Here is a 19,037-nt window from a genome sequence, read left to right as displayed (position 1 = left end):
TCCCCTCATTCTCTGTCTTTCCAGGGAGAACAACCCCAGTTTATCCAATCTCTCCTCATAGCTAAGACCCTCCATACCAGGCAACATCCTGGTAAACCTTCTCTGCGCTCTCTAACGCCTCCACATCCTTCTGGTAGTGTGGCGACCAGAACTGGACGCAGTACTCCAAATGTGGCCTAACCAGCGTTCTATACAGCTGCATCATCAGACTCCAGCTTTTATACTCTATACCCCCTCCTATAAAGGCAAGCATACCATATGCCTTCTTCACCACCTGTGTTGCCACCTTCAAGGATTTGTGGACTTGCACACCTAGGTCCCTGTGTTTCTATACTCCTGATGACTCTGCCATTTATTGTATAACTCCTCCCTACATTATTTCTTCCAAAATGCATCACTTCGCATTTATCCGGATTAAACTCCATCTGCCACCTCTCCGCCCAATTTTCCAGCCTATCTATATCCTGCTGTATTGCCCGACAATGCTCTTCGCTATCCGCAAGTCCAGCCATCTTCGTGTCATCTGCAAACTTGCTGATTTCACCAGTTACACCTTCTTCCAAATCATTTATATATATCACAAATAGCAGAGGTCCCAGTACAGAGCCCTGCGGAACACCATTGGTCACAGACCTCCAGCCGGAAAAAGACCCTTCGACCACTACCCTCTGTCTCCTATGGCCAAGCCAGTTCTCCACCCATCTAGCCACTTCTCCTTGTATCCCATGAGCCTTAACCTTCTTAACCAACCTGCCATGTGGGACTTTGTCAAATGCCTTACTGAAATCCATATAGACGACATCCACAGCCCTTCCTTCATCAACCGTTTTTGTCACTTCCTCAAAAAACTCCACCAAATTTGTAAGGCACGACCTCCCTCTTACAAAACCATGCTGTCTGTCACTAATGAGATTGTTCCGTTCTAAATGCACATACATCCTGTCTCTAAGAATCCTCTCCAACAACTTCCCTACCACGGACGTCAAGCTCACCGACCTATAATTTCCTGGGTTATCCCTGCTACCCTTCTTAAACAATGGGACCACATTCGCTATCCTCCAATCCTCAGGGACCTCACCCGTGTCCAAAGAAGCGACAAAGATTTCCGTCAGAGGCCCAGCAATTTCATCTCTCATCTCCCTGAGCAGTCGAGGATAGATGCCATCAGGCCCTGGGGCTTTGTCAGTTTTAATGTTCCCTAAAAAACCTAACACTTCCTCTCTTGTAATGGAGATTTTCTCTAACGGGTCAACACCTCCCTCCGAGACACTCCCGGTTAACACGCCCCTCTCCTTCGTGAATACCGATGCAAAGTATTCATTTAGGATCTCCCCTATTCCCTTGGGTTCTAAGCATAATTCCCCTCCTTTGTCGCTGAGAGGTCCGATTTTCTCCCTGACAACTCTTTTGTTCCTAACGTATGAATAGAATGCCTTAGCATTCTCCTTAATCCTGCCTGCCAAGAACATCTCGTGACCTCTTTTTGCCCTTCTAACTCCCCGTTTGTGTTCTTTCCTACTCTCTCTGTATTCCTCCAGAGCTCCATCGGTTTTCAGTTGCCTGGACTTGACGTACGTCTCCCTTTTCATTTTAATCAGATCCTCAATTTCCCTGGTTATCCAGGGCTCTCGAATCCTACCTTTCCTATCTTTCCTTTTTACAGGCACATGCCTATCCTGCAGCCTTATCAATAGTTCCTTAAAAGACTCCCACATGCCAGACCCGGACTTACCCTCGAACATCCTCTCCCAATCAACATCCACCAATTCCTGCCTAATCCGGCTATAGTCAGCCTTCCCCCAATTTAGCACCCTGCCCGTAGGACAGCACTCATCCTTGTCCATTACTATCCTAAAGTTAACAGAGTTGTGGTCACTCTTTGCCACATGTTCCCCTACCGAAACTTTGACGATCTGACCGGGCTCATTTCCCAGAACTAGGTCCAGTATAGCCCCCTCTCTAGTCGGGCTATCTACATACTGTTCCAAAGAACCTTCCAGTACACATTTTACAAATTCCTCCCCGTCCGGACCCCCAGCTCTAAGCACTTTCCAGTCTGTGCCAGGGAAATTAAAGTCCCCCACTACAACAACCCTATTTTTTCTACACCTATCCAGAATCTCCTGACATATCCTTTCCTCCACTTCCCGTGGGCTGTTGGGTGGTCTGTAGTACACCCCCAGCATAGTGACTGCACCCTTCCTGTTTCTGAGTTCCACCCACAGCGACTCAGTACATGACCCCTCTAAGTTGTCTACCCTCTGCACCGCGGAAATATGCTCCTTAACTAATATCGCTACTCCCCCACCTTTTTTAGCCCCTCCTCTGTCTCGCCTAAAACACTTATACCCCGGAATATTCAGCTGCCAGTCCTGTCCTTCTTTTAACCAAGTTTCCGTCACCGCAATCACATCCAAATTCCGCATAAGCATTAAGGCCCTAAGTTCGTCTTATCTATTCCCTTCATAATCTTATATGTTTCTATAAAGAAAGCAGATACATGGGAACAACACCAGCTGGAGGTTTCCTGTCTCTCACCATCCTGACTTGAAAATATATCACCGTTCCTTCACCGTCGCTGGATCAAAATCCTGGAACTCCCTCCCTAACAGCACCTTACACCACTTGGACTGCAGCGGTTCAGGAAGTTAGCTCGCCGCCATCGTCTTAAGGGCGATTAGGGATGGCAATAACTGCTGGTGTAGCCACCGATGCCCACATCCCACAAATTAATTTAAAATTTTGCACGGACACAGTTGGTGCTCCCATTCAGTGTATCCCACAACTGGTCAAAAATGGCCAGTTAAATTCTGATTACATTGAAAGAACGATGTTGGCTGAGGACATAGGAGACTCCCTGCTCTGCTTTGATTGCCACTGTGGAACCAAGGAACCTCTTTGGATCTTTTAGGGAGATGTTTGATTAAAATGGAATGAGCAAGATCTCAAAATTGGTGACAGCAGCAATGAAGCCCTCCCACTAGATGTCAGCAACATGCTTTCATCCACTCCACAGTGTTCCACTGAAACAGAGATTCCTCCATTTGATTCAAGGGTTTGTAATTGAGTGTGACGGTGCTGGGGGAACCTTGGAAGAGAGAAAAGGAAGAGTCTGATGATTGAAGAGCTTATCTGATGTGATGCTTGCTGGCAGTTTTGCCAGCAGCCTTCTAGATGGTGTATGTACTGGAGGCTCCGCTATCAAAAGAGCTAAAATGTTGAATTTTGTTCTAACTGCCTCTTTTGTTCTAGTATGGGCGGCATGGTGGCATAACGGTTAACACTGTTGCCTCTCAGCGCCAGGGACCCGGGTTCAATTCCGGCCTCGGGTCACTGTCTATGTGAAGTTTGCATGTTCTTCCCATGTCTGCGTGGGTTTCCTCTGGGTGCTCTGGTTTCCTCCCACAGTAAGAAGTTTAACAACACCAGGTTAAAGTCCAACAGGTTTATTTGGTAGCAAAAGCCACACAAGCTTTCGGAGCTCCAAGCCCCTTCTTCAGCTGACTTTAACCTGGTGTTGTTAAACTTCTTTTTTGTGTTTACCCCAGTCCAACGCCGGCATCTCCACATCATCCTCCCACAGTCCAAAGATGTGTGAGTTAGGCGGATAGGTCATGCTAAATCGCTCCTTAGTGTCAGGGGGACTAGCTAGGGTAAATATGAGGCGTTGCGGGAATAGGGCCTGGATGGGATTGCAGACTTGATGGGCCAAAAGGCCTCCGCACTGTGCGGATTCTATGGTTCAACAGAATCCTAATTGATTGAAAATGAGAAAAGCAAAACCCATAATTCAGGTTAAATATATTTGCTGTCAGTGTGCGCCTTTTTGGCACAACACTGGACCTATCCCTAATTGGTACACCAAAAAACAAATGAACTTGAACCTGGATTCATCAACTCCACCCAACCTTCAAGCCCTCCCACCCGCTCCCTTCACTGTGCCTCAAGGGTTATCTGACTTGCATTTAAAAATCAGTTTTGCCCCAAGTTAGTTTGACCCCACTTAAAACAAGCAAGCAGTTCACTGCAAACAAGGCAGGAGCATCAGCTATCACAGCCTCTCAAGTCTAGGAGGCCAAATGTCGAAAGCCTGAAAGATTATTTGACTGGTATAACATTGTAGTCGCTGAACGAGTATGGAACCAGGAGAATCAGTTCACTATTGGATAGGGATGGTCACTTCAGCTTGGAACGAAGTCTGTGTCTGACCAGCAATGAACAGATCTCCACACTCGATTACCAGTGGCATGGTGGCACTGCTGCCTCACAGCACCAGCGACCCCAGTTCGATTCCCGGCTTGGGTCACTGCCTGTGCAGAGTCTGCACGTTCTCCCCGTGTTTCTTCCTGGTGCTCCGGTTTCCTCCCACAGTCCAAAGATGTGCGGGTTAGGTGGATTGGCCATGCTAAACTGACCCTTAGTGACAGGGAGACTAGCGAGTGTAAATGCATGGGGTTATTGGGATACGGCCTGGGTGGAATTGTGGTTGGTGTAGACTCGATAGGCCAAATGGCCTCTTTCTGCACTATAGGGATTCTATGAAATGAAATAGAAGCAGGAGTGGGCCACCAGGCCTTTCAGGCATAACTATAGGGTTCGTGGTGGGAGATACAGGAAGGATATCAGAGGTAGGTTCTTTACGCAGAGAGTGGTTGGGGTGTGGAATGGACTGCCTGCAGTGATAGTGGAGTCAGACACTTTAGGAACATTTAAGTGGTTATTGGATAGACACATGGAGCACACCAGGATGATAGGGAGTGGGATAGCTTGATCTTGGTTTCAGATAAAGCTCGGCACAACATCGTGGGCCGAAGGGCCTGTTCTGTGCTGTACTGTTCTATGTTCTATGTTAGGCCTGCCCTGCCATTCAATACAATCATGGCTCAAATCCTGTTCTGCGCCATTTCCCCATCGCTCTCTAATCCTCGATCCATCAAAGATTTATCCACCTCCACTTTAAATACTTCTAATGATCCAGCCTCCAGCACCCTTTGGGACAGAGAATTCCAGAGATTCACCACCCTCTGCGAGAAGAAATTTCTACACGCCTCAGTTTTAAATAACCGGCCCTTTATCTTGTAGCTACGTCCCCTTGTTCAAGACTCGCCCACTAGTGAAAACATCTCAACATCTACCCGGGCAAGCCACTTCAGAATTTTATATGTTTGAATAAGATCACCTCTCGTCTTCTAAACTCCAAGGAGTACAGACCCAGGCAATTTAGTCTCTCTTGATAGGACAGCACTCTCATCCCAGGAATTAGTCTGGTGAACCTCCTTTGGACTGCCTCCAATGTTACTATATCCTGTTTAAGGTAAGGGGACCAAATCTGTATTGTGGTGATATAGTAAGAAGTTTAACAACACCAGGTTAAAGTCCAACAGGTTTATTTGGTAGCGGTGTGGCGTTTGCTACCAAATAAACCTGTTGGACTTTAACCTGGTGTTGTTAAACTTCTTACTGTGTTTACCCCAGTCCAACGCCGGCATCTCCACATCATGACTGTGGTGATATAAACAGGGCCTAGTTTTAAGGCTGATAAAATTGGATATCCTAAATTAAAGAATTGGGCACATTGAAATCAAACACAGTCAAACCGCAGGCAGGCCAATTGTACAATACACAAACGTGTCTGGGCCTGACCCATCAACCACCCATCAAAGGTCATTACACTCTACTTGAGACTTAGCAGGAGATCATGGCACCTCATTGAAATGCATCAGTCTATTGTTAGAAGCCCAGATCGGGCCAGACTTTCTGTCACCAAGAGATCCTGTAGAAACCTTACCTGATAACAAGTTCAACAACATGGAGATGGACACCTGGGGGGCGGACCCTGGTGTCCTGTCAGGCAGACATCAAGAAACCCACTGGGTATTGGAACCCCCTCCTGGGACCTCATTGGCCGGAAGCCAGAGAAGTTTCTGGAAAGGCAAGCAGGCTGGGGATAAAGGGACACACTCAGAGGCACACGGAGCGAAGACTCGACAGGGGAGACAGCCGTGACCATTCGGAAGACTGACCAGAGAAGGAAGGAAGGAAGAAGCGGCCATCGAGACTCACCTTCGTGACGACAAACCAGAGGGACTCAGAGAATCGGGCCTGCAGTTTAACCAAACCATCTTTACGTGTAGTATACTTGAATCTGGTGTATCCTCTTGTTTTATGTGGGTAATTTAAGGGTTAATAGTGTTATTATTAATAAACTTGTTGAACCTTTACTTGTGTTTGTCCTTTGTCCACCTTGCAAATAAGGGCACCGGGGTAAAACCTTGGAGTAAGTAAACTGGTTGAAAGTATCTGAGAATTAACAGGTACAACAGTATGCAGTGTTCCAGGTGAGGCCTCACCAACACCCTGTACAATCACAACCAAATCGCCCCAATTTAAAACACACACCTCTTTGCAATAAAGGTCCAAATGCCGTTTGCCGCCTTAACTACTTGTTGGACCTGTTTGCTTCCTTTTTGTGATTGATGTATTAGAACACCAAGATCCCTCTGTACTTCACTCACCTGCAGTCTCTTCTCCATGGAGATAATAATCTGCCTTTTGATTTCTCCTACTGCATGACCTCACACTTCCCCACATTAAACTCCATTTGCCAGGTTTTCACCCAGTCACCCAATCTTATCTATATCCCATTGCAGAGTCACAATATCCTCTTCACAGCTGCCCTTCGTATCATTGGCAAACCTTACCTTTCTTCCTCCAAGTCATTAATGTAAATCGTGAACAATTGCCGGCCAAGATCGGATCTCTAGTTGCATCTTTCCCCTCTGAAAAGGACCCATTTATTCCAACTCTGTTTTCTATTTGACAGCCAGTTTTCAAAAGAACAAAGAACAGTACAGCACAGGAAACAGGCTCTTCGGCCCTCCAAGCCTGTGCCGCTCATTGGTCCAACTAGACCATTCGTTTGTATCCCTCCATTCCCAGACTGCTCATGTGACTATCAAGATAAGTCTTAAATGATGCCAACGTGTCTGCCTCCACCACCCTACTTGGCAGCGCATTCCAGGCCCCCACCACCCTCTGTGTAAAAAACGTCCCTCTGATATCTGAGTTATACCTCGCCCCTCTCAGCTTGAGCCCGTGACCCCTCGTGAACGTCACCTCCGACCTGGGAAAAAGCTTCCCACTGTTCACCCTATCTATACCCTTCATAATTTTGTACACCTCTATTAGGTCTCCCCTCATTCTCCGTCTTTCCAGGGAGAACAACCCCAGTTTACCCAACCTCTCCTCATAGCTGAGACCCTCCATACCAGGCAACATCCTGGTAAACCTCTGCACTCTAACGCCTCCACGTCCTTCTGGTTGTGCGGCGACCAGAACTGGACGCAGTACTCCAAATGTGGCCTAACCAGCGTTCTATACAGCTGCAACATCAGACTCCAGCTTTTATACTCTATACCCCGTCCTATAAAGGCAAGCATACCATATGCCTTCTTCACCACCTTCTCCACCTGTGCTGCCACCTTCAAGGATTTGTGGACTTGCACACCTAGGTCCCTCTGTGTTTCTATACTTTTTATGGCTCTGCCATTTATTGTACAACTCCCCCCTACATTTGTTCTTCCAAAATGCATCACTTCGCATTTATCTGCATTAAACTCCATCTGCCACCACTCCGCCCAATTTTCCAGCCTATCTATATCCTGCTGTATTGCCCGACAATGTTCATCGCTATCCGCAAGTCCAGCCATCTTCGCGTCATCCGCAAACTTGCTGATAACACCAGTTACACCTTCTTCCAAATCATTTATCTATATCACAAATAGCAGAGGTCCCAGTACAGAGCCCTGCGGAACACCACTGGTCACAGAACTCCAGCCGGAAAAAGACCCTTCGACCGCTACCCTCTGTCTCCTGTGGCCAAGCCAGTTCTCTACCCATCTAGCCACCTCTCCTTGTATCCCATGGGCCTTAACCTTCTTAACCAACCTGCCATGTGGGACTTGGTCAAATGCCTTACTGAAATCCATATAGACGACATCCACAGCCCTTCCTTCGTCAACCGTTTTTGTCACTTCCTCAAAAAACTCCACCAAATTTTTAAGGCACGACCTCCCTCTTACAAAACCATGCTATCTGTCACTAATGAGCTTGTTCCGTTCTAAATGCGCATACATCCTGTCTAAGAATCCTCTCCAACAACTTCCCTACCAAGGACGTCAAGCTCACTGGCCTATAATTACCCGGGTTATCCCTGCTACCCTTCTTAAATAACGGTACCACATTCACTATCCTCCAATCCTCAGGGACCAATGTGTCCAATGAAGAGACAAAGATTTCCGTCAGAGGCCTAGCAATTACATCTCTTTCAATCCATACTAACACACTTCCTCCAATTCCATGGGCTTTATGCACCAGTCATCCAATCTTATGCACCATCTTGTCAAATGCCTTTTGGAAATCTAAATACATTACATCCACAGATTCCCCTCTATCTACTCTACCTGTTATATCCTCAAAGAAATCGAACAAATTTGTCAAACATGATTTACCTTTCATCAAACCATGTTGAGGAGGTTTGATTATATTCCATTTTCCGAAAAGATTAGCCAGTTCCTCTTTAATTATTGACTCTAACATCTATTATTGGCAAGATGTTGAACTAACTGGTCTATAGTTCCCTGCCTTTCTCCTTTGTCAAACAACAGCCAATGCGAGGCCATTTTCCAATCTTCTGGTACCTTCCCGGAATGAAGCGAGGTACAAATAATTTCAACCAATGGATCCATTTCCATTAAAACCCTAGTGTGCAGTTCATCAGGTCCTGGCGAGTTAGAATCAATCATAGAATCCCGACAGTGCAGAAGGAGGCCATTCAACTCACCGAGTCAACACTGTCTCTCCAACAGAGCATCGCACCCGGACCCTATCCCCGTAACCCTGCTAATCCTCCCAACCTACATATCTTAGGAAACCAAGGGGCAATTCCACATGGCCGATCAACCCAACCCGCGCATCTTTCGGAGTGTGGGAGGAAGCCCACGCGACATGGGGAGAACGTGCAAACTCCACACAGATAGTTTTCCAAGAGTGGAATTGAACCCGGGTCCCTGACGCGGAGAGACAGCAGTGCTAACCACTGAGACACCGTGCCGCCCTAATAGCTAATGCATCATACTCATACATTGCAACCTGTGCAATCTAACTTGTTGGAAATGCTTCGAGCATTCAGGTAAGGAACATTTCGGTGCCAATGCATTCCACAGCAAAGCAAACCAGAATACCATTCGCTCCCACCCAAGTGGTGGCACAGGAGCCATTTCCATTGGTTTAAGATCAACAGCTTTAGGTTAGAGGTATCAGTGATGTTGGGTTTAAATAGCGAGTATTGCGGATTGATATTTGTTGCGGTTCTGTTGTGGAATTCTCCATCCCAGAGTGCGGTGGGCACCAGAACACTAAATAAATTTAAGGGGGAGATAAGATAGGTTTTTAATTAGGAGAGGGATGAAGGGTTATGGGGAGCAGGCAGGAAGGTGGAAATTACATTCCAGTTTGCTTTGCCGTCAAAAATGCTTTAACACTGAATAGTATGCCGATTTGAATCCAACTTGACAGCCAAAAGTTCACTTCTCCAGTTTTATTTTAGGATGACACAGGGCTTAGCACTGCTGCCTCACAGCGTCAGGGTCCCGGGTTCGATTCCCGGCTTGGGTCACTGTCTGTGTGGAGTTTGCACATTCTCCCCACGTCTGCGCGAGTTTCCTCCGGGTGCTCCGGTTTCCTCCCACAGTTCAAAACGATGTGCTGGTTAGGTGCATTGGCCATGCTAAATTCTCCCTCAGTGTACCCGAACAGGCGCCGGAGTGTGGCGACTGGGGGATTTTCACAGTAACTTCATTACAGTATTGATGCAAGCCTACTTGAGATGCTAATAAATAAACTTCAAATTTTGTGTGTCTGAAAAACAGTGCACTCTGGACAAAAAAATATGTTTACCTGCTGGGAGGTGCAGGGAAGAGGCAAGCAAATAATTAGCGGAACTTGTTAGAGCTTCTTTTTAAAAAATTAACAACCTCGGAGGCGTACGTGGGTTTAGATTGTACTCGAGGACTTGAAGTGCGAATCGTACAGCACTGCAGTGAACTGTCTGATATAACCAAGGCCTGGTCTAATGTTCAGATAAGTCCCCGGGCACAATGCCGAGAGAAGCAGGGCACACCTCATCACAAGATGCAAGAGTATAATTAGGCCGTTCAATCCATCAAATCTGCTCCGCCGTTCAGATGCACCATAGAAAGCATTCTTTCTGGTTATATCACAGCTCGGTATGGCTCCTGCTCTGTCCAAGACCACAAGAAACTACAAAAGGTCGTGAATGTGGCCCAATCCACCACGCAAACCAGCCTCCCATTCACTGACTCTGTCTACACTTCCCGCTGACTCAAAAGCAGCCAGCATAATTAAGGACCCCACGTGCCCTGGACATTCTCTCTTCCACCTTCTTCTGTCAGGAAAAAGATACAAAAGTCTGAGGTCACATACCAACCGACTCAAAAATAGTTTCTTCCTGTTGCTATCAGATTTTTGAATGGACTTACCTTGCATTAAGCTGATCTTTCTCTACACCCTAGCTATGACTGTAACACTACATTCTGCACTCTCTCCTTTCCTTCTCTATGAATGGTATGCTTAGTCTGTATAGCGTGCAAGTAACAATAATTTTCACTTTATACTAATACATGTGACAATAATAAAATAAAATAAAAATCATGGCTGATAAGCTTCTCAACCCCATTACCTTTGATCTCTTTACCAATCAAGAACCTATCTGTCTGTGTCTTAAATACACTCAATGATACACCCCATACACACCACAGCCCTCTGGCAATGAATGCCAATGATTCACCACCTTCTGGCTCACCTCATCCCATTACGGGTTATGGGCATTTTTGTGTGCTAATTTCCCCCGACACACAAAAGACTAACAGCAAAATGATGAGGAAGCATTTTGAAACATCTCACAGGAGCAGAGAGGGGTGTTATTCAAATTCACATGGGGTGGAATTCTCCCAAAAAAATTCTAAGTGCTGAATTTGTGTAAAAACAGGAGTAAATTCCGCAGGGTTTTTTTCCAGCAGGATTTTCAAAATGAATTTCCCACACTCAGTGCCGGATTTAGACTTGGTGAGGCCCTAGGCTATATAAAGCTTGGAGGCCCCTTGTTAAAACGTTACACCAAAAGGTCTCACAAAGGTGCGTACCAAAACAGGACCTCAGGTCGCCACAAAAAAATTGAAAACATAATTGCGCCTTTTAATTATTTAATAGCAAGGTATTTAAAGTGAAAAATACAAATTATTTTCAAATGAATGCATTTACTGATTACATATTTATCATTTGGCTGGCTTGATCTCTCTCATAGATAATATAGTATACCCTGGAAACAATAGAACATAGAACAGTACAGCACAGAACAGGCCCTTCGGCCCACGATGCTGTGCCGAGCTTTATCTGAAACCAAGATCAAGCTATCCCACTCCCTATCATCCTGGTGTGCTCCATGTGCCTATCCAGTAACCGCTTAAATGTTCCTAAAGTGCCTGACTCCACTATCACTGCAGGCAGTCCATTCCACACCCCAACCACTCTCTGCGTAAAGAACCTACCTCGGACATCCTTCCTATATCTCCCACCATAAACCCTATAGTTATGCCCCCTTGTAATAGCTCCATCCACCTGAGGAAATAGTCTCTGAACGTTCACTCTATCTATCCCCTTCTTCATTTTATAAACCTCCATCAAGCCTCCCCTGCTCCAGAGAGAACAGCCCTAGCTCCCTCAACCTTTCCTCATAAGACCTACCCTCCAAACCAGACAGCATCCTGGTAAATCTCCTCTGCACTCTTTCCAGCGCTTCCACATCCTTCTTATAGTGAGGTGACCAGAACTGCACACAATATTCCAAATGTGGTCTCACCAAGGTCCTGCACAGTTGCAGCATAACCCCACGGCTCTTAAACTCCAACCCCCTGTTAATAAAAGCTAACACACTATAGGCCTTCTTCACAGCTCTATCCACTTGAGTGGCAACCTTCAGAGATCTGTGGATATGGACCCCAAGATCTCTGTTCCTCCACAGTCTTCAGAACCCTACCTTACTTAAATGTAAAATTTTAAAATAATTTTAAGATACATTAATATATATACACAAAATGCTGACAAAATAAGTAATCATGATCACTTTTATTAATACAAGTAATAATGAAATAGTTTGCAAAATCAGAAACAACTTAAATTGAGGCCCTGAGGATTGTGAGGCCCTAAGCTGTAGCTTATTTAGCTTATGCCTAAATCTTGCACTGCCCACACTCCGGTCACCACAGAGAGCCTCAGCGTGAATCCCATTAAAAATCAGTGAGTGGGGCCTATTCCCGCTGAAAGGCCAGCAGCATAGCGCTGAGCGGGCCAATGCGCACGCGGCAATATGTCAGAGCCAAGATCGACGCATGCGCAGCAGTCCCGCACGGACGATCCCCCCCCCCAGTCGCTGGCCAGCCTCATGACCCTGCAATGCTACCCCTCCAATCCCCCCATCCCCCTGATCACTGCCCCCCCATCCGTTCACTCCAGCGGGGTTGGTCCGCCAGCTCCGCGTTAGTAAAAGGGGGGGGGGGGGGTAGGCTAGGCTAGCAGGCCCAAAGATTTCAGCCCCAGGCCCGCCAATAAAATTAGAGTTTAAATACTGTAATCAGCTCCGTGCCGATTTCTGGCGCAGAGCCTACGATGCCCGAAATCTGGCGGCCGGAGACACGTGGGGGATATGGCATCCAGCGGAAAGCTCGCTAACATGGCCTCCCGCTTAAGTCTCTCGGCCCGCAGCAGGCTGGGAGAATCAACCCCATTCTCTTTTCCTAAACCAAGGCAAATAGTTCTTCTTCATTCTCCGCCAGCTCTGGGTGGCCCCTACACCAGAGGGACTGCAGTGACTCAAGCCGGCAGCTCACCACCACCACCTCCTCAAGGGCAATAAATGCTGGTCTTAGCCAGTGATGTCCACATCCAGTCAACAAGTGAAAAATAATCTTTCCAAACCCATCCATCTTCAGCACTCGCTTATATCTCACTTAACTGTCGCGTTGCACCCATTGTACAGAAATGTTCACTCAAGATTCTTCCTTATTCACACAACCAGTTTGAAAATCATTAGCATATAACCCCACAACCTTGTGCTTAAACCCACTAAGTTCAGGCGAGGAGGATTTACTTGCTCCTTCTGCCACCACTGCACATCTTTCAGTCCTTCACACACAATGAACTACTTTAAAATCCAGCGACTCTTAACACAAGTAAATATTGCCATCATACATTCCTGCGCTAGGTTGCAACACTTAAGCTATTAAAAAAAATCAAACCAGCACCTAACAGAAAGGTCATGCTGTCAGAGTTCCATACGGAAGGGTAATATTTAAAGTTAACCATTGGTGTACTTTCCACATCTCCCCACTTGAAAACAGATATCGACTCCAATAAATCATTCACATTCGGTAATTAAAGCATTAACTCACTCACCACTTTCCTGGAAAAAGTATCCGTTCACCGTTGAGGTTGGAGTATCTAGATTGAAATAAAAACGAGTAGGATTTAACTCAAGCACAAAATGAGCTTACAGTCACACACCTTGGAAAGGAATGGCACTGCGGTCTGGGTCAGTCTACCATCATCCCACTGATACTCCCCATTTCATCCAATGCTGTCAGTCCCACTCACCTGTCGCTTCTGTCCTACATTGGGAGTGTTCTCCCACCACCCCCTTGTCAAAACTTTAATTAAACAGAAAGTTTTCAATAATCACATCCTTTAAAAAGTACTTGGATGAGCATTTGGCACATCATAACATTCAGGGCTATGGGCTAAGTGCTGGCAGGTGGGATTAGGTGGGAGTTCAGGTGTTTCTGATGCGCCAGTGCGGACTCGATGGGCCGATGGGCCTCTTCTGCGCCTTATGATTCTATGAATTACATTTCAGATGATGATTCTCCCATGTGCTGGAAGATTGGGTTTGATGTTGGAAAGGTTAGAATCATAGAATCCGTGCAGTGCAGAAGGAGGCATTCAGCCCAGCGAGTCTGCACCAACCACAATCCCACCCAGGCCCTATCCCCATAACCACATGCATTTACCCTGCTAGTCCCCCTGACACTAAGGGGCAATTTAGCATGGCCAATCCACCTAACGCACACACCTCTGGACTGTTGAATTGTTTTGAGAGTCAAGCTATCTTTGGCACCTGTGTCCATTACTGGGAAAGCTTTTAAATCAGGAACCTGAAATGTTTGTTCCAGTTTCTTTTCCGGACGATATTATTCGACTCCTCGATAATTTGCATAGCCAGAGTGTTTCTCTGCCTGCTAGCCTCGAGCTGGGCTCGATTCGATTCAGGCAGGTGCCAGAAATTTCCCTCCTTGACTGATCATTCAGGACCCAATATAAAAATGATCATGTTAAAATCCCTTAATGGCTTTGCCCCTCTCCATCTTTAGACTCCTGGAGTAATCCAGGAACAAAGAGATACAAGTTCAAATCCCACCACGGCAGCTGGAGATATTTAAGTTCACGCTAATTAATAAACCTGGAATGAAATACTAGTCACATAAATAAATTATTAAACAAAAATCAAATCTGCTTTACCAACATCCTCCAGGGGTGAAGATTTCCATCCTAATTTGATCTGGCCGACTAGCGGCTCCAGACTCTCAGCAATAAGGTGGCCTGGCGGCACAGTGGTTAGCACTACTGCCTCACAACACCAGGGAGCCGGTTCGATTCCCAGCTTGGGTCACTCTGTGCAAACCCCACACATTCTCCCCATATGGACCCTTGGAGGACGAGAGGGGGGATTTAATAGTGGAAAACGAGGAAATGGCTGAGACTTTAAATAGGATTTTTGTGTCGGTCTTCACGGTGGAAGACACAAATAGTTTACCGAATATTAACGATCGAGTTTTGGTAGGAGGAGAGGTACTCAATACAATTATTGTTACTAGAGAGGCAGTGCTTGGTAGACTAATGGGACTGAAGGTGGACAAGTCCCCGGGCCCGGATGGAATGCATCCCAGGGTACTGAAAGAAATGTCGGAGGTAATAGCGGATGCGTTAGTAGTTATTTATCAAAATTCACTGGACTCTGGGGTAGTACCAGCTGATTGGAAAACGGCTACTGTTACGCCGCCGTTTAAAAAAGGAAGTAGACAAAAGGTGGGTAACTACAGGCCGGTTAGCTTAACGTCTGTAGTTGGGAAAATGCTGGAATCCATCATTAAAGAATAGCAGGCCATCTGGATAAGAATGGTTCGATCAAGCAGACGCAGCATGGATTCATGAGGGGAAAGTCGTGTTTGATGAACTTACTGGATTTTTATGAAGATGTCACTAGTGCGGTTGACGGAGGGGAACCAGTAGGTGTGGTGTTTTTGGATTTCCAAAAGGCATTCGATAAGGTGCCTCACAAAAGGTTGCTGCAGAAGATTGGGGCACACGGAGTTGGGGTAGGGTGTTAGCGTGGATTGGCTATCCAACAGGAAGCAGAGAGTTGGAATAAATGGGTACTTTTCTGGTTGGCAGATGGTGACTAGTGGCGTGCCGCAGGGATCGGTACAGGGGCCTCAACTGTTTACTATTTACATAGATGATCTGGAGGAGGGGACTGAGTGTAGGGTAACAAGGTTTGCTAATGACACGAAGATAAGTGGGAAAGTGAATTGCTTGGAGAAAGCGGAAGGTGTGCAGAGAGATTTGAATAGGCTGAGTGAGTGGGCGAGGATCTGGCAGATAGAACATAGAACATAGAACATTACAGCGCAGAACAGGCCCTTCGGCCCACGATGTTGCACCGACCAGTTAAAAAAAAAAAGATGGAGTATAACATTGGCAAATGCGAGGTTATTCACTTTGGAAGAAATAATAGCAAATTGGATTATTATTTAAATGGAAAAAAATTACAACATGCTACAGTGCTAAGGGACCTGGGGGTCCTTGTGCATGAGTCGCAAAAACTCAGTTTACAAGTACAACAGGTGATCAAGAAGGCAAATGGGATGTTGGCCTATATCGCGAGGGGGATAGAATATAAAAGCAGGGATGTCTTGCTGCATCTGTACAGGGCACTGGTGAGGCCGCAGCTGGAATACTGTGTGCAGTTTTGGTCCCCTTACTCGCACAAGGATATATTGGCCTTGGAGGGAGTGCAGAGAAGGTTCACCAGGTTGATACCAGAGATGAGGGGTGTAGATTATGAGGAGAGACTGAGCAGATTGGGTTTGTACTCGTTGGAGTTTAGAAGGCTGAGGAGTGATCTTATAGAGACCTATAAGATAATGAAGGGGCTGGATAGGGTAGAAGTGGAGAGATTCTTTCCACTTAGAAAGGAACTAGAACTAGAGGGCACAGCCTCAAAATAAAGGGGGGTCAGTTTAGGACAGAGTTGAGGAGGAACTTCTTCTCTGAGGGTGGTGAATCTCTGGAATTCTCTGCCCACTGAAGTGGTGGAGGCTACCTCGTTGAATATGTTTAAGTCACGGATAGATAGATTTCTGATCGGTAAGGGAATTAAGGGTTATGGGGAGCAGGCGGGTAAGTGGAACTGATTCACTTCAGATCAGCCATGATCTTATTGAATGGCGGGGCAGGCTCGAGGGGCTAGATGGCCTACTCCTGCTCCTATTTCTTATGTTCTTATGTTCTTATATCTGCGTGGGTTTCCTCCGGGTGCTCCGGTTTCCTCTCATTTCCCTAAAGACGTGCGGATTCAATGGATTAGGCCATGTTGAATGCCACTTAGTATCCAAAGATGTGTAGGCTAGATGGATTCGCCATGGTGAATGTGTGGGGTTAGAGGAACAGGGTCTGTGTAAAATACATTGTCAGATAATCAGTGTAGATTTGAGGGGCTGAAGGGCCTTCTTCACTGCTGCAAGGATCCTGTGGTTCTAAGATAACCGTGGATGCCTTTTGCCGAAGGGTTAAGACTGATATTTGCTGAACTATCGATTCTCCTTCACTGCTAACTTGTATTTTGTTGTTGTTTTAGCATTCAAAGCAATCGAATTGTTGTGTAATTTCTGTTGCTATGATGTTAGACTCTTGGCTAGGTCGTTTTTGTAAATGAGAATTTGTTCTCACCTGAAGGGTAAAATATATTTTTTTTAAAGTAAGCCGCTCACAGGGGTTTAAAGATTCGATGTGAAAAGTCTTGACTGTGTTTCATGGCGATTCTATCCTCACAGTTCATCATGCAAGAAATCTGTCGCAAAATGTGATGAACTCTGATTATACCTTGTATTACAAATCCAAGATTTTACAAGATTGTTATGTTTCGGGACTGTGTCTTTAACTCAAGATAAAATGCAGGAATAAAGGGGTTCAGGTGACTAGTTCCCAATTCTGCTGACAACAAACCTGGCTGACTCGATTGCTAAAGATTATAGGAAGAAGTCGCGCAACACCAGGTTAAAGTCCAACAGGTTCATTTGGAATCACAAGCTTTCGGAGCGCTGCTCCTTCATCAGCTGAGTGGACCTGGTGCCCACCCCAATCCAACGCCAGCATCTCCACACGATGGCCAAAGATCATAGAACCCTTACAGTGCAGAAAGAGGCCATTCAGCCCATCAAGTCTGCACCAACTCTCTGACAGTACATCTAACCCAGGCCCTATCCCCATAAACACCATTTACCCCACTAATCCCCCTAACCTACACATCTGGGGACACCAAGGGGCAATTTCATATGACCAATCCACCTAAGCTGCACATCTTTGGATAGCGGGAGGAAACCCACGCAGACACGGGGAGAATGTCTGTGTGGAGTTTGCAGTCACCCAAGGCTAAAATCGAGCACAGGTCTCTGGTGCTGTGAGGCAGCATGGCTAACCACTGGGCCACCAGCAGTATCGGGCAGCCCAGGTCTTTTTTTTAAACTGGGAAGAAGGTGCGAGGTGCAGATACATCGGAGCACCTGCAGTAGCAGTTGCAAGTTTCTCTCCAAGCCACACACCATCCTATCTTGGAATTCTAGCACTATTGCTTCACTGTCGCTGGATCAAAATCCTAAAACTCCCTCTTCAACAGCACTGAGTGCGCGCAATGGTTCAAGGCAGCAGCTCAGAACCACTTTCTCCAGAAAAATAGAGTTGGTCAGTAAAACTGCTGGCCTAGCATCTCATGAAAGAATTTTTAAATGTGTTCACATTTCTATACAAGGGCAGAAGCATCTATACTGACAGTGGATAGACTGTTAATCTCGAAAGTCCCAGGTAGGTTTGAAGCATGTCAGTGTTTGTAAATGGTTATGCTTCAACTGTCTTATTTAATTTCAAGATATGGCCATCTAAGAGGTAGCTGATCAGCATGACTACCTGGATATCAGGCCCATATGATTCACACTGCCATGGAAATGTACGTTGAAAGGAGGAGGGTGCATAGAAAGCTGACCTAAGATTGAATTACAAGGTTCTCCTAAAAGGTATCCTTCAATTTCACAGACAGTCAGTCCACAGGGATCCAAAAGAAAGTGACAGCACAGATTTGATTTATTATTGCTACATGTATTAGTTATACAGCGAAAAGTATTGTTTCTTGCGCGCTATATGAAGCATACCGTACATAGAGAAGGAGAGAGTACATGATGTAGTGTTGCAGTCATAGCTGGGTATAGTGACAGATCAACTTAATGCGAGGTAAGTCCACTCAAAGGTCTGATGGCAGCAGGGAAGAAGCTGTTCTTGAGTCTATTGCTTTGTGACCTCAGACTTTTGTATCTTTTTCCCGGTGGGAAGAGAGTATATCCAGGGTGCATGGGGTCCTCAATTATGCTGGCTGCTTTTCCGAGGCAGCGGGAAGTGTAGACAATGTCAATGGATGGGAGGCAGTGATGGACTGAGCTTCATTCATGACCCTTTGTAGTTTCTTGCAGTCTTGGACAGAACAGGAGCCACACTAAGCTGTGATTCAACCAGAAAGAATGCTTTCTAGGGTGCATCTATAAAAGTTGATGAGAGTTGTACCGGACATGCCAAATTGC

General features: G+C 46.0%; 1 protein-coding gene across 2 annotated transcripts in view; it reads right to left on the bottom strand.

Annotated features, from left to right (window-relative positions):
- slc4a11 (solute carrier family 4 member 11) overlaps window positions 1-19,037 on the bottom strand; it is a 218,406-nt gene that overhangs the window by 162,640 nt on the left and 36,729 nt on the right. For both annotated transcript variants that reach the window (XM_078224199.1, XM_078224209.1), the window contains exon 2: window positions 13,531-13,575. In XM_078224199.1, the coding sequence (XP_078080325.1) occupies window positions 13,531-13,575 (45 nt within the window). The remainder of the gene's footprint in view (window positions 1-13,530; window positions 13,576-19,037) is intronic.

The sequence above is a fragment of the Mustelus asterias genome, chromosome 1, assembly GCF_964213995.1.
Source record: "Mustelus asterias chromosome 1, sMusAst1.hap1.1, whole genome shotgun sequence".
NCBI lineage: Eukaryota > Metazoa > Chordata > Chondrichthyes > Carcharhiniformes > Triakidae > Mustelus > Mustelus asterias.
Note: the sequence above shows the minus strand (reverse complement) of the source record. Positions and strands in the feature narration are given on the sequence as shown.